Source organism: Marmota marmota, unplaced genomic scaffold (assembly GCF_001458135.2).
Source record: "Marmota marmota marmota unplaced genomic scaffold, marMar, whole genome shotgun sequence".
Lineage (NCBI taxonomy): Eukaryota > Metazoa > Chordata > Mammalia > Rodentia > Sciuridae > Marmota > Marmota marmota.
Genome location: NW_026000078.1, coordinates 149,987 through 165,199, shown reverse-complemented (window position 1 = coordinate 165,199; position 15,213 = coordinate 149,987). Strand labels below are relative to the sequence as shown.

At 34.5% G+C, this 15,213-nt stretch overlaps 1 protein-coding gene across 5 annotated transcripts in view; it reads right to left on the bottom strand.

Annotated features, from left to right (window-relative positions):
* The window catches only part of Slc35a3 (solute carrier family 35 member A3), a 43,898-nt gene that overhangs the window by 14,123 nt on the left and 14,562 nt on the right, over window positions 1-15,213 (bottom strand). For 3 of the 5 annotated variants that reach the window (XM_015502602.2, XM_048814606.1, XM_048814605.1), the window contains exons 2-4: window positions 7,954-8,158; window positions 3,479-3,633; window positions 3,278-3,400 (exon numbers count right to left, since the gene is read on the bottom strand). In XM_015502602.2, coding sequence (XP_015358088.1) covers window positions 3,278-3,400; window positions 3,479-3,633; window positions 7,954-8,140 — 465 coding nt within the window. In that variant the 5' untranslated portion in view covers window positions 8,141-8,158. Of the gene's footprint in view, window positions 1-3,277; window positions 3,401-3,478; window positions 3,634-4,107; window positions 4,266-7,949; window positions 8,159-15,213 lie in introns of those variants that run through there. The other 2 variants (XM_048814607.1, XM_048814608.1) reach the window with 2 other exon arrangements.

Genomic DNA, 15,213 nt, shown 5'->3' with positions numbered 1-15,213 from the left:
GGTAACTTTATACACATGTGGCTATTAAGTACTTGGTATATGGGAGTGTGATGGAGGAACTGAAATTTTAATTTTATTTTGTTATAAGTATTAAATTTAAATAGCCATGTGGGGCTTATCGATACCATATTGACAGAACAGCTATACAGCACAGCTTATACTCACCTCCCCTAGCTGGAGAATTGATTCACAGAAGCACTGACATCGCTTCTGACCTCAGGTTCAAGATTTCAGTTGCTGCTATTCAGAAACTTGTTATCTCCTTAAAGCCAATGTGACTAAAATTCAATTTACTTTCTTTCTCCAAAACAAACACATTTTGATGACTTTATTTCTATTAAAAATGTCACCATTCAAACCTGTCTTTTACTCTCTTTGAACTCCATTTCCTCCGATATTTATTAGTCTCAAATTCATACAGATTCTTATCTCACAACAAATTTTTTTTTTTTTTAAACTGAAATTAAACCCAAGGGTGCTTTATCACTATGCTACAGTCCCAGCCTATTTTATTTTTTATTTTGAGACAAAGTTTCATTAAGTTGCTTGGGGCCTCACTAAGTTGCCGAGGCTAGCCTTGAACTTGCAATCCTCCTGTCTTAGCTTCCAGAGTCACTGGGATTACAGGTGTGCACCACCACACTTGGCTCCTCGTAATACCTCTTCCATCTCTGCTATAGGACATTCCAATTCCATTCCTTCAAACTTTCTCTCCACCAATGTGTCCTGCAGACTACAGGATTTCCCTTTCAAATCCCCAGTGAAGCCTTAACAGCCTAAAATGGTCAAATCTAAGTTCCTAGCCTGATATTAAAGACCACATATAATTTGGTACCAATCTGCATTTTGTAATCTCATCTTATGTAACCCTTTGTTCCAAGCAAGTAAGTTTATTGCCATTATTTAGCCTATCTTGCGCTTATCCACAGCTATCTATCTGTACTTTTTTTAAAAAAATCCTTTTTTTCTGTAATGACTTTTCTGGTGCTTCAGACCTACTGAAACTGGTTCTTGCCACTACTGGTTTGGTGATTCTGAGCAAGTTAGTTAACAACCCCTGGGAGCTTCAACTCTTCTTCCTCAATTTGGAAAGAATATTCACCTTAAGCAGATATTACATAACATAGAGGAAGCATCAAGTAAGGTGCCTGGCATGTAAATATTCAATATATGTATTTCAATATAACAATTATCTTTCAAAATCTAATTTAAATCCAACTTTATCTCTGAAGTTTTCCCAGAAGTAGTATGTACTTACAGTGTATAAAAATCATTTGAAAACTTATCATGTAAAAACAAATGTCAGTTTTTCCCTGATCTTAAACTATATTTAAATCTTGCTAACTAGGCTCTGGAAATGGAAGGAAAGTGAAACACAACTCCTGCTTTCTAGGAACTTAAGTTGTAATGGTAAAGACACATGTACATAAGTGTATATGAAGTACTAGGAAAAAGATATGTACAAAGTACTATGCAGCAGACAAAAAGAGACAAAACTCAGTTTAGTACGTTAGGAAGGTGTTCTGGTAGATGTTATTACCTCAACTGAGTCTTTTTAAATGAACAGAAGGTGCTGAGGATATAGCTCAGTAGTATAGTGCCTGTCTAATATGTGTTCAATCCCCAGCAAAAAACAAACGTGTAGGTGTTAGCCAGGCAAAGAAAGGAGGGAAATCATTGACTGCACAATAGAGAATGGATCAATGCACAGATACACAAAAAAGCACAGCAGTTGTAGAAGTTAAGTCTGAAATGGGGAGAAGCAGAAATGAGCTTAGACTGGAAGGTGTTATAGGGAAGGTCTATTTTGTCATGCTAACCATTCTGGACATTAACCTGTAAGTCAGTGTTCCTGAAACTTCTGTTATTTGCCTATCATCATAGTTTCTGCCACATCCATCTTCCACTTGAATCATTAATTACTTGATATTTTAAACACTTTTTAAAACAATAACTACTTAGCTTATATTAAGCAAAATCTATAAAAATATGGGTTTGATACAGTTTTTACAATACCCATTTAAAATAAGTTATTGAAGATCTTTATTCAAGATAAACATATTACACTCTGGGGAAAGTGATAGGGATCCTCTGGGTGGCAGGAAATTGATACAATTTGACTTGTTTTTAAGCAGATCATAGTGGTGACTAAGTAGAGGCTGGATTTAGAGAGATGGGTTAGACTGAAGTTAAAAAAGAAACAAACAACAACAACAAAAGCATTAGGTAAAGTCCATGTGAGAAAGTATGAAACTAGGCAAATGATAAAAGGAAACAAGGATGTAATCAAGAATATTTAGAAAGCAGAATTAATAAGGTCTTAGTGATTGGATGTTCAGGCAGAAGAAAGAATTTAGGACAGTTCGTAGCTTGAGTAATGATTGGAAAAAATAAAAATAAAAGCAGGGTTGGTGAGGAAACAGGTAAAGTTTAATTTTAGATATGCTGAGTTTATGTGGTCTATTGAGCAACCAAGTGAAGATACTCAATTGATCTTTCAGTATATAAATCTGAAACTATAGATGTTATATAACCAGAGCTGATGACACAAACTGAGGAGACATGAGCATATCGGTGTTAAAACACACACACACACACACACACACACAAAAAAAAATCCGCAGAATAGATGAAATCTCTACAAATAAGGATATAACCCAGGAGAAAAAACAAGCCTATAAACACCCCATTATCTAAAGTGAGTATCAAGAAGAGAACTCCATGAAAGAAACGAATAAGGAATCATTACAAAGAGATGAGAATCAGAGAAGAAAATATCAGTGAAGCCAAGAGACATTAAGGAGGTAGCTAATAATCTCAACTACTCTATATATCCAGTAAAAATTAGGTCTGTTTTTATATAGTGTCTTATTTCCCTAACCAAATTATTCATTTCTTCTTTTTCCTTTTTTTGTAGTGCTGGGGACTGAACCCAGAGCCTCATATGTGCTAGGCAAGTACTCTGCCACTGACTTATATCGCCAGTCCTTTTTATTGTATTTCGAGACGTGGTCTCACTAAGTTGCCCAAGTTGACCTTGAACTTGGAGTCTCCTGAGGAGCTGTGATTATTCATTTCTTTAAGTAGGTAATTTTATTTTTATTTATTTTTTTGAATCACTGATGATCTCAATGTAGCATTTTGCATGAACGAAGCCCTCAAAAAATATGTCAGCATTTATTTGCCTTAACAAATAAAAGAACCATGCTCTCCAAGCAAACTAAATAAGGTTTCAAGACTGGTAAAAATGAAAGTTATACTTATCTTGAATAGTTACCTGTACAAAAGCAACTCCTGTCATCAAAATTATTAGGGAGAGCCATTGGTATACACCCAATTTTTTACCGAGCATAGACACAGAAAATAATGCTGTTGTAAGAATTTTCAACTGATATGTGACCTGAAAAAGAAAATAGCAATATTATTAATGCTTGTTTGTTTCTTACTTAAAAGGACAATTCAAATTAATTTCAAGTACCTGATAAGTAGCTGCATCTAGATTTGATAGTGCCACATATAGTAAATTATTCTGAAGAGTATATATCCCTGATGGAATAGCAAGTTTAAGTGTTTCCATAGGTTTATTAAGAATTTCATCGTGCAGTACTCGATTCAGTGCTCTTAGACTACATTCTAGAATAAACAAGTGAAATGGGAAAAATCAATATTTAGGTAACTCTAAGTAAGTTGTACATTCATTCTCTCAAGACCTTAAATTTCCTCATTTGTAAAAAACAAAACTCAGCTACATGTTAGGATGTTTTCAGGTCTAAAATATACTTTTATGATGCTAATTTTTCAAGTGTTAATTATTAACAGGTAGCATATTAAGAAGAGCATTATTCTTACATTCTTTCTGATATGTAACCAATTTGCTCATATATTCACACATACATACACAAACATTTATGATAACTAAAGGCTCAACAAAGTATTAACATGTTAACCAACTATCCTTGCTTTACTATATAACATTATAAAAATTTTATTTTGTGCATTTCATTTATCATCAGCCATTTGTGCAATTAATAATTATGAAAACTTCAATCATGAAAAGGGGTAGGTTTGGATGGAAAACCCAAATAAAAGTAGCTCAATTTGACTTACATAGCATGAGTCCAAATCTAATGTTTCTACAGCAGCTCAGTGAACCAGGCTTCTCAATATATAAATATATTGGCTTTTTATACTTTCACAGTTTTCACTTTCAGTTGTCTCTGCATGATATCCAACAGGTTCACCAAATGACTAATGAACCTCTGGTTCTTGTTTCATGCAACAAGAAGGAAGAGACAACAAAAGCCTTGTAGGTATCTTACTCTCATTTCTGGAATATGTTATATTACCTACCCCTAGCTATAAGGAAGCTGGGAAATCACATCTTTTCCTTTATTTTATACACATTAAAGACAAAAAGAAAACAGAGAAAGGAATTGGAAACAGACTTTGAGCTAACCAACCTACAGTATTAATCACGCACACACAGACACACACACACATATGCACACACACAGTCCAAAGAACTTTGACATATGAATCTCTCCAGAAAGGAGAAATTCTAAGGAACTCTAATGCTTTATTTTAATGATTTTCTCTCTAATATAAAATAGGAAAACTTTAATATGAAAATTTTTTGAAATGAAAGAATTTTAAAGATTGCTGTTACCTGCCCTTTTCTCAACCCAAAATAGTAAAATTAACAAAAATAAAAACTGAACTATTTTTTTCCTTTATCAGAAAAAATCTAAAATGTCAGCTTACGTTCTGAATGTAAAAATTTAAAGAATTGATGCTATCATATACTTTTCTCACAAGTACTTTAGGGGAGGCTGTCCTCCACATTCCTGCCAATTTCTGGTATTATTACTTTTTATTTTTGTCAACGTGAGGGCAATAACATTATGTCTCTTGGTTTTAATTTCCCTGATTGCAGGTTTTTATTTGTTTGTTTTTCCAGCACTAGGGACCAAACTCAGAGCCTTGCTCATGCTGTGCAGACACTCTGCCACTGAGCTATACCCTCAGCCCTGGACCTCTTTTTATGTATTTACTGGCCAGTCAGGTTTCCTCTTTTGTGAACTGCCTATTTATATCCTTTGACCCCCTTTTTACTGAGCTGTTGTCTTTTCTTACTGAATTGTCAGAGTTCTTTGTAATTCTGATTATTAATTTTTGGTGGTTACATGTAATAAAAATATATTTTCTCAAACTATGATTAGCCTCCTTACTTGGTTTGACATACAGGATTTTTCATTTTAATATATCTACCCCCAAATTATCTATTTTTCCCTTTATGGCTTATTTTTGTTTTGTATCTTGTTTTAAATCATTCATAGACCATGATCATAAAGTTTTGTTTTTAAGGGCTGGGGTTGTGGCTCAGTGGCAGAGCGCTTGCCTAGCATGTGTGAGGTACTGTGTTTGATTCTTAGCATCAAGTATCAATAAATAAAATAAAAGTCCATTGACAACTAAAAAATATTTTTAAAATAGTTTTATATTAAAATGTCAATATTTTGTCCACTTGGAATTTATTTTTGTGCACAGTGTGCTTATTCATGCTTTAGTTCACTGAAATTTGGTTTTATCATCTCTCCACAATATAACCATTTATGCTAAAGATATCTTTGGCTCTACAATGTTAAATGTAGTGTATACTTGTATTCACCTAGACCTTAGCAGCAAAAACACTCATTTCTCAGCCTTTCTATTATGTTTTTATGTCTTGCTGATGGCTCCTTTACAGTCCTTCTCTTACTGATCCTGCCTTCTGAATTAGACCTCTAAATATTGGGAATGCTAACAAAGTTCAGACTTTGGCCCTTCTTTCTTCTAGTACATATAATAGCTTATCTTATCCAATCCTTGACTTAAAAAAAATTTCCTTTTTACCACAATTGACTTTTATTAAAACAATCTATAAGCTGACAAATCCCTGAGCTTCATATTCATATACTCTACTATTTCACATACCAATTTGAATGCTTTATATGTGTCTCAAACTTAATATGGCCCAAAGAGAAGCCTTACATTTCCTCCAAATCTATCTTTTAGATATCAATCTTTAGCACCCAGGAATTTAATCTAAAAACCTAAAATCATTATCTAAACTGGACTCCTCCCTTTTCCTGGCTTTCACTCTATTATCAAGTCATGTCAAATATAGTTCAAAAGAAGATATACAAATGGCTGAGAAGCACTTATAAATATACACTCAAAAGAAATAAAAGGGACTCAACCAGACATTTGTACATCTACTGCAGCATTTCTCATTGTTCATTCCAGCATTATTTACAATAACCAAAAGGTGGAAACAACCCAAGTGTCCATCAACATATGAATAAGTAAATAAAACATGGTATATATATACAATGAAATATTTTTCAACCATAAAAAGAAATAAAGTTCTTATTTAGAGCAGTAGAGCACTTGCCTCACACATGTGAGGCACTGGGTTCAATCCTCAGTACCACATAAAAATAAATAAAGGTATTTGTCCATCTACAACTAACGAACTAACTAAATAAATAAATAAAATTCTGATACATGTTACTACATAGATAAATCTTGAAAACATTATAAACGTTATGATTCAACTTATATGAAATATCTGGACTAGGTATTTCATACAGACAGAAAGTAAATTAGAGGGCTGGGATGTAGCTCAGTGGTAGAGTGCTTGCCTAGCCTAGCATAATTGGGGCTCAGGGTTCTATCCCCCGAATCAAGAAAAAGAGAGAGTACATTAGAGATTATTGGGGAATGGCGATAAAGGCCAATGGGGAATTATTACCCAAGAGTTTCTGTTTTAGATGATGAAAAAGCTTTGAAAATTGGCCATGTTTGTACAACACTATAAATGCAGTTAATGCCAATGATTTATGCATTAAAAAATCATTACAATGGCAAATTCTAAGTTACATACATTTATTACAATTGATAACAAAGTACTCCAAAAACCATCAAATGGTACATTTAAAATTGATGAATACATGCACCAGGACCTGGGTTCAATCCTCAATAATGTACACACACAAAAAAAGGTGACTTGGGGCTGGAGTGTAGCTCAGTGATACAGAATATGCTTAGCATGCTTGAGACCCCAGGTTCAATCCCCAGCTCCAAAAAGAACAAAACAAAACATGCCTGTAATCCCACTGAGGCACAAGTTCAAGGCCAACCTGAGAAATTTAGCAGCACCCTGTCACAAAATAAAAATAAAAATAAGAAGTGTTGGGAATGTAGCTCAGTGTTAGACCACCCCTGGATTCAATCCCTAGTACTGCAAACAACAACAAAACAAAACAAACAAAAAACGGGTGAATTGAATGGTTCATGAATTATATCTCAATGAAACTGTTTTTAAAAACTGAATCAAGGGCGGGGTTGTGGCTCAGTGGTAGAGTGCTTGCATACCACACATGAGGCACTGGGTTCAATCTCTGGCACCACACAAAAATAAAATAAATAAAATAGAGGTATTGTGTCCATTTAAACTTAAAATATACTTAAAAAAAAAAACCCCTGTATCAAGGGCTGAGGATGTAGCTCTGTGGTAAAGTGTTTGCCTAGCATGCACGAGATCCTGGGTTCAATTCCTAACACCACAAATAAATAAAGGGAAAACTGAATCAAGTTAGTCATGCCCAACTAATCAATACAGCAAATAAAATAAAAAATCTTCAGTAAAAAGTTCTAACAGTCACAGAATTATAGAATTTACTTTTTCCAAATTATTATACCATAATTGTAAGAAAAGATGATTCATATTTATAGTGTTAATCAGAAGACATGAACCATGATACAGATTAGGATAAAATGCCTTTATTCCCAACTAAATACTAGGACAATCAGACAATGCAAGGGTTCAAATATGTAGTTACCTATATGTTTACATCTATACGTAAATTAAATTAGTTACACTAAGTAAAAACAAAAAACCTAGATACCTACTACTGTCTTTGTAGACTAATAAAAGGCAGGCCATTATCTTCAAAAGTTCAGCAACAACCACTGCTGTAGAAGATAGATAACGAGGTCCTTCCTCTTTTAAAGTCCTAGAATAACGCATGGTTAGAACCAAACTGGTAGTCTGAAAGACCAAAATTCCCAGGGAAAGGTATTTTAGGTTGGCAGACATAGTTTTATCTTCATTTGCCTGAAAAACAAAATAGACAGGGCAAGTAAATAAAATTACAAAATAAAGAAACAAATATCCAACATGAGACTTCTGATTCCAGACAAGATGAAGTAAGCAACTATTCTTCCTTCTTAACCTAAAGACAAAAAGGAACTACTATCAGAAGGCTCTGAAAGGTGAAGAAAATAAAGTAAATTGGCTGAAGACATAAGATTTCAAGGAATAACCCAGCAACAAATTCCTAGGAGATTTTTTGCCATCTATATTTTCTACTCTGGGTGCCACAATAACTCACAACCTGGAATTACTAACAGGAATAGAACAATAACAACAAAGTAGTAACAAGAAAAACCCAGTTCCTCTAACCAAAAGACTAACACAGCAGATCTAACACAGTCCTAAGACAACACAACAAAACCCGTTCAACTGGCACAGGCTATGTTGATCATCACCACTCAGATCAATGGGAGCAGAGGTAGTACCCTTTCCTACCCACCAAAGAATCTGCAACCATAGACACTATGGAGTAGAGCCCTATTAACCATTTCTACCATAAACAAGTTGAATATAAGCAAAGAGGCAGTGCCCAGTGTCCTACTACTAATACAGATTGAAGTAGGAACCAGAGTCTCATAATACTCAAAATGTCCAAGATGCAATCCAAAATGAGTATACTCATTCCCCAAACAAGGAAAAACCTCAACTTGAATGAGGAAAGATAATCAATAGACAATAATGCAGAGGTGGCCTAGACGTTGAAATTATCAGAAAAGAATTTCAAAGAAGGTTGGGTACAGTGATGCACGTCTGTAATCCCACCTACTCAGATAGCTGAGGGAGGTGGATCCTGAGTTCAAAGCCAGCCTCAGCAATGGTGAGGCACTAAGCAACTCAGAGAGACCCTCTAAATAAAATACAAAATAGGACTGGGGATGTGGCTCAATGGTTGAGTGCCCCCGAGTTCAACCCCCAGTACCAAAAAAAAAAGTTACCCTGTGTAAAATAAAAAAAGAAGGACTGGATGTAGCTTGGTGGTAGAGCACTGGCTTCAATCACCAGTACCCCCCCCAAAAAAAATTCAAAGATGCTATCATAAAAATTCAGCAAGAAGCAATTATGAACAATCTTGAAATAATTTTAGAATCATGAAGATGATGAAAAATAATGCAGAAATCTGAAAATATATGTCCTCACAAATACCTGTACATGAATGTTGATAGAAGCTTATTTTTTTTAAAGAGAGAGAGAGAGAGAGAGAGAGAGAGAGAGAGAATTTTTTTAATATTTATTTTTTAGTTTTCGGCGGACACATCTTTGTTTGTATGTGGTGCTGAGGATCGAACCCGGGCCGCACGCATGCCAGGCGAGCACGCTACCGCTTGAGCCACATCCCCAGCCCCTTGATAGAAGCTTATAATAACCAGAAATTAAATAAGTGTCCACCAGCTGATGAATTATTAAACTTACTGTGCTATAGTTCTACAAAGATAAACTACTCAGCAATAAGAAAGGAGAAAATACAACACACTAATATAAAAAAATAAAAAGTATCAAAAATATCAAACATATACTAAAAAAATTCAAATGAAACTGTATATACTACACAACTTCATTTTAATAAAATTTCAGAAAACAAAAGGTAAAACTTATATGAAGTGATACATACAAACATATGGTTACCTGCAGCCAATGGTTGGAGTTGATGGTTGACTGCAAAGGGAGAGCAAGAAATTTTTGTTGGTGATGGAAATTTTCTGTATAGTAGTTATATACTGTATCAATTTATCAGAAATCGGGGGTATAGCTCATAGGCACACATGGGGCACTGGGTTTGATCTGCAGCACCACATAAAAACAAATAAGGGCTGGAGCTATAGCTCAGTGGCAAAGCATTTGCCTACCATGCATGAGGCACTGGTTCAATCCTCACCGCCACATTAAAAAATAAATAAATAAATAAATAAATAAATAAAGGCATTCTGTCCATCTACAACTACAAAAAAAATTTTAAATAAATACAGTAAAGGTATTGTGTCCATTTACAACTAAAAATCTTTTTTAAAATTTATCAGAACTCACTGAATTATACATTTAAGTGGGTACATTTGACTGTATAAATTGAAACTCAATAAAGGTGATTTTAGTAATTAAAGATTGAACCAGGTATGGAGACCTATAAATTCCAGCTATATTAGGAGGCTGATGTAGGATGATCTTAAAGTTCAAAGTCAGCCTGGCCAACTTAGCGAAACCCTGTCTCAAAATAATAGGGCTGGAGATGAAGCTCAATGGTATACTGCTCCAGGGTTTCATTCCCCATACTGTCAAAAAATAATGATAAAGAGTAAAAAACTAAAGATTGAGGACGATAAATAATAGCATTCCTCACTATGCTTTCCTCTAAACTTTGGTTCATTCTATCATTCTGTTCTTCACCTCAGCTAACTATCTTTTCCATGATTCCATCTTCCACATCAAATTCTTTGAATACAATCTTTGTTTATAGTGTATATCTCCAAGTTCTCAGAATCAAGCCACATTAACGGCTCTAGATATATGATCATTTTTTCCCCTAACTACTAAACATTGCAATAGCATATAATATACTCAAACAGATTTAACAATTATCATTTAGTTTCTTTATTATTTTAGGCTACTTATGATTACAGAGAAACATATTCTTAAATTTTTTGTATTAGTGCATTAAAGTTTTATATAATATTGGATTTAATTCTGACAATTATACATGCCTAGAATATAATTTGCTCCAAATTAGTCCCTAGTACGTCATTTTTCCCTCTCCTTCTCCCTCCCTCTGTTCCCTTTCCTCTACTGTACTGGTCTTTGTTCTATTTACTTATAGTTTTTAAAAATTAATTCATTATACATATACATAAAGGTAAAATTTACCAGGTGCAGTAGTGCATGACTATAATCCCAGGGACTTGGGAGATTGAGGCAGGAGGATCACAAGTTCAAGACTAGCCTCAGCCCTTAGGGAGCCCCAAAGCAACTTAGTGAGACCCTCTTTCAAAATAAAAAATAAGCCGGGTGTGGTGGCACACGCCTGCAATCCCAGCGGTTTGGGAGGCTGAGATAGGAGGATTGCAGGTTCAAAGGCAGCCTCAGCAACAGCAAGGTACTAAACAACTCAGTGAGACCCTGTCTCTAAATAAAATACAAAATTGGGCTGAGGATGTGGCTCAGGGGTTGATCTACAAAATAGGGCTGGGGATGTGGCTCAGGGGTCGATCGAGTGCCCTGAGTTCAATCCCTAGCACCAAAATAAATAATTAAATAAATAAACAAATAAATAAATAGTGCTGGGAATGTGAATCAGTGGTTAAGCACCTTGGATTCAATCTCTAAAACCAAAACAAAGATTAAAGTTCACTATGGCATATTATATATGTACAAATTTGGTCAGTTTCATTCCACCATCTTTCCTTCTCCTATCCCTCCTCCCTTGCTCACCATCCCCTTCCTTTATACCACTTAATTATCTCTGTTCTACTGAGAAACCTATTATCAAAGGAATAAAGTCTAGCTACTAAATTTGACAGCTCCTACATATGCCTCAATCACAATGTCACACCCATGAATATAAGGATAAATTTTTAATGTTGAAATATATGTTCACCATTAAATATACATACATAATTATTGGAAAAAATATATTGATTTTAATTTCAGAGACAAAAATTATATAATATACCTTTTTGTTACACAAAAGACAAAGTTAAGAGGAAAGAATACATAGACTTATTCATCAAACATTTATCTCACTTTTGTAAACATGCAATAGCAAAGGATCTAATATGAAATAAAATTATAGCAGTTTATAGGTGGAAGATGCTTTAGAAATCATTTAATATAATCTCATCATTTTAAAAAGGAAGAAAATAGTAAATAGTGAAGTTAGAAGACTTGTTCAAGTGATTAGAAATATCAGCTTATATAGTTAAATATTAGCTTCCCTGGTTCACACTACATTCAACTGTAAAATTCTAGGGACATCCTGGTTCCTTTATCTCTGAATGGAAAGAGTAAGTTGCCAGCAACCTATATTTGGCAAAGGCATCTAATTCTCCTGGAAACAATGATTTCAAATCTGTTCAAGGAAGTCTTTTATTTAGTCTATGCTACCAAGATAACATTATGTACTGGTTTTAACAGCAATTCCCTAACTCCTATGCAAATAGAATTTTGAGAGGTTAGTTTCTAAGCTAGAGTATAATTTCTAAATTTTGTTTTTCATTTCCAAACATACACATTATCAATATAAATATTCATAATCATAATACAGTATCTCTTATGATGTACTTGTTTTGTTTTGTTTTGGTACCAGGAATTGAACCCAAGAGTGCTTAACACTGAGCCACATCCCCATCCCTTTTTATTTTTTGAGAAAGGGTTGCACTATGTTGCTTAGGGCCTTGCTGAATTGCAGAGGCTGGCTTTGAACTTGTGATCCTTCTGCTTCAGCCTCCTGAGTAGCTGGGATTACAGGCATGTGCTGCCATGCTCAGGCTATAAAGCATTTTTTTTAACAAGTTGAAAGTAGAACATATGCAAATAAGTAATCATTTGTATCAGAATCCCTATAAAAATTACAATTTAACTTACCATTCTACCAAAGGGAAGAATAAACTCAAAATGAAAATAATCAAAATAGTCATATTTATAGGATTATACAAATAACATAGTTTGGTTTGGGAATACAATATATGTAAAACTAAGCAAATACATAACAAACCACTAATATAAACTGGCCAAAACAAAGATTTCTATGATTTATAAAATGAATATTATTTTTTCATTTGAATATCTAAACTACATACACTTCAAAACTGAAAATTTTAAACAATTTCACATTTAGGATTTAATTTTAGTCCTTTTTACATTTTTTTCCCTTACCCCAAATTCCCCTTTTATCCTTCCAGATGTTCTTAATCCTCTTGCTTCCAGAGAATTTGTTTGTTTGGGGATATTTAGATTTGTTTGCTTGTTGGATATTATTTTTTCATTAAAATTTCCTATAAGAAACTTACCAATAATCAAGAAGAAACAGTACTAGATTCTTTCATATACATAGCTTCATGTGATTTACTATCAAAAATCTTGTTTTGTTAGGTACAGTGGCACACACCTGTGATTCTAGCTACTTGGGAGGCTGAGGCAGGAGGATTACAAATTCAAGACCAACTTAGGCAATTTGGCAAGACCATGTCTCAAAATAAAAAAAAAAAAAAAAGGCTGAAGGTATAAGGTATAGCTCAATGGTACAATGCCCCTGGATTTAATCCTCAGCAGTACCAAAAGTGCGGAGGGGGACCAACCATTTTATGTTTTTAAGATTTGCTGTTAAAAAACAGTTAAAGTGCCCCTGGGTTCAAGCCCTGGTACCAACAAAACAAAACAAGTATGCAAACAAAGCAAACAAAACAAAACACCCACCAGTCAACAGAATGGGATACAGTTCAGTGGTATAGCACTTTTCTAGAATGCATGAGGCCTTTGGTTGGATCCCCAGGTTTGTTTGTTTGTTTGTTTGAATTAACTACTATATAATTTACAACTTAGGGAACTGCAGGTTCTGGGCAGGATCTACCACTACTACACCCTTAACCCCAAATTAGACTGATCTGATATATAATTGATATAGCAATTATACTGCTAGTACCTTCCCCCTGCCCACCGTACTGAGGACTGAACCCAGAACCTTCTTCCACTGAGCTATATTCCCAGTTTTTTTTTTTTTTATTGTGGTTGTTGTTTGTTTTTTTTTTTTGAGGCAGGGTCTAGCTAAGTTGCCCTGGCTGGCCTCAAAGTTGAGATCCTCCTGCCTCTGCCTCCGGAGTCACTGGGATTACAGGCATGTACTGCATGCATCACCGCACTTGGTTTACACTGCTAGTAGTCCCAAAAGTCCTTCCAGTACTTCTGAAGTCCATTCCTTACTCACAAGAATATTTCTAGGTTTGTTTAATCTAATAAATCTTTAGTCTAATAAATCTAATAAATCTTAGTCTAATAAATATTTTTCTTTTTCTTTTTCCTGGTGCTGAGGATGGAACCCAGGGCCTCACACAAACTAAGAAAGGGCTCAAACCACTAAGCTATACTCCCGGTCCTTCCTAATGAATCCTGCCCTTGCTTACTAATTGCTACTTTTCATTTGAAATTGGATAAATTTGCTATTCATAAAGCTGAGCCTTGTAATTTTAAAATTCACACATGGGGAGGAAATGTACAAAATTTCTTTCACTAAGCTCCATTCATTTGGATTTGTTGAGTTTGATAATGACTTCACTAGAAAGTTCTTTTGCATTTTGTACAAAAAAATTAGTAAGCTTATTTCAAGGTCAAAGACATTCTCACTAATTATTAAACAGTCTTAATTGAAAAGTGTGTGTGTGGGGGCTTCTGGAACATAACCAAGTGGCAGAACACTTGCCTAGCATGTGTGAAAACCTGGGTTTCATCCCCAACAATGAAAAAAACAGAAGGGGGAGGGCAAGGAGGAGAAGAAAGGTTTTTCAAACATACTAGAAGGAATTAAAGTAGCTCCTAAAGAGCCTTGCTTTATAAAGTTCAGTCACCCAATTCTGAGTTGCTTTAAATATTACACACACACACACACACACACACACACACACACACACTTCAGGACTGGGTGTAGCTCTGTAGTAGAATGCTTGCCTAACATACATTAAGGCCTGAGTTTCAATCCCTAGCACCACAAATATACAAATGGCAACATATTATATTACATAATATATATATTATTAATGTATACTATTTCTACCACCTTCCCCCTTAATTAATCAGGATTACTGAGAAATCAGTTGTATATACCATTAATAGCATTACAGATATTAAGTTCTGAAATTTTCAAAACATATAAATTAATAATTTCTATTTTTCGGGGGGGGGGGCAATACTGGAAATTGAACATAGGGCTTCACACATATCAAATGCCAAACACTCTACCACTAAGGTACAACCTCAGCCCTTTTTACGTCCCTTTTCTTTTTCTTTCTTTCTTTCTTTTTTTTTTTTTTTTTTTTTTT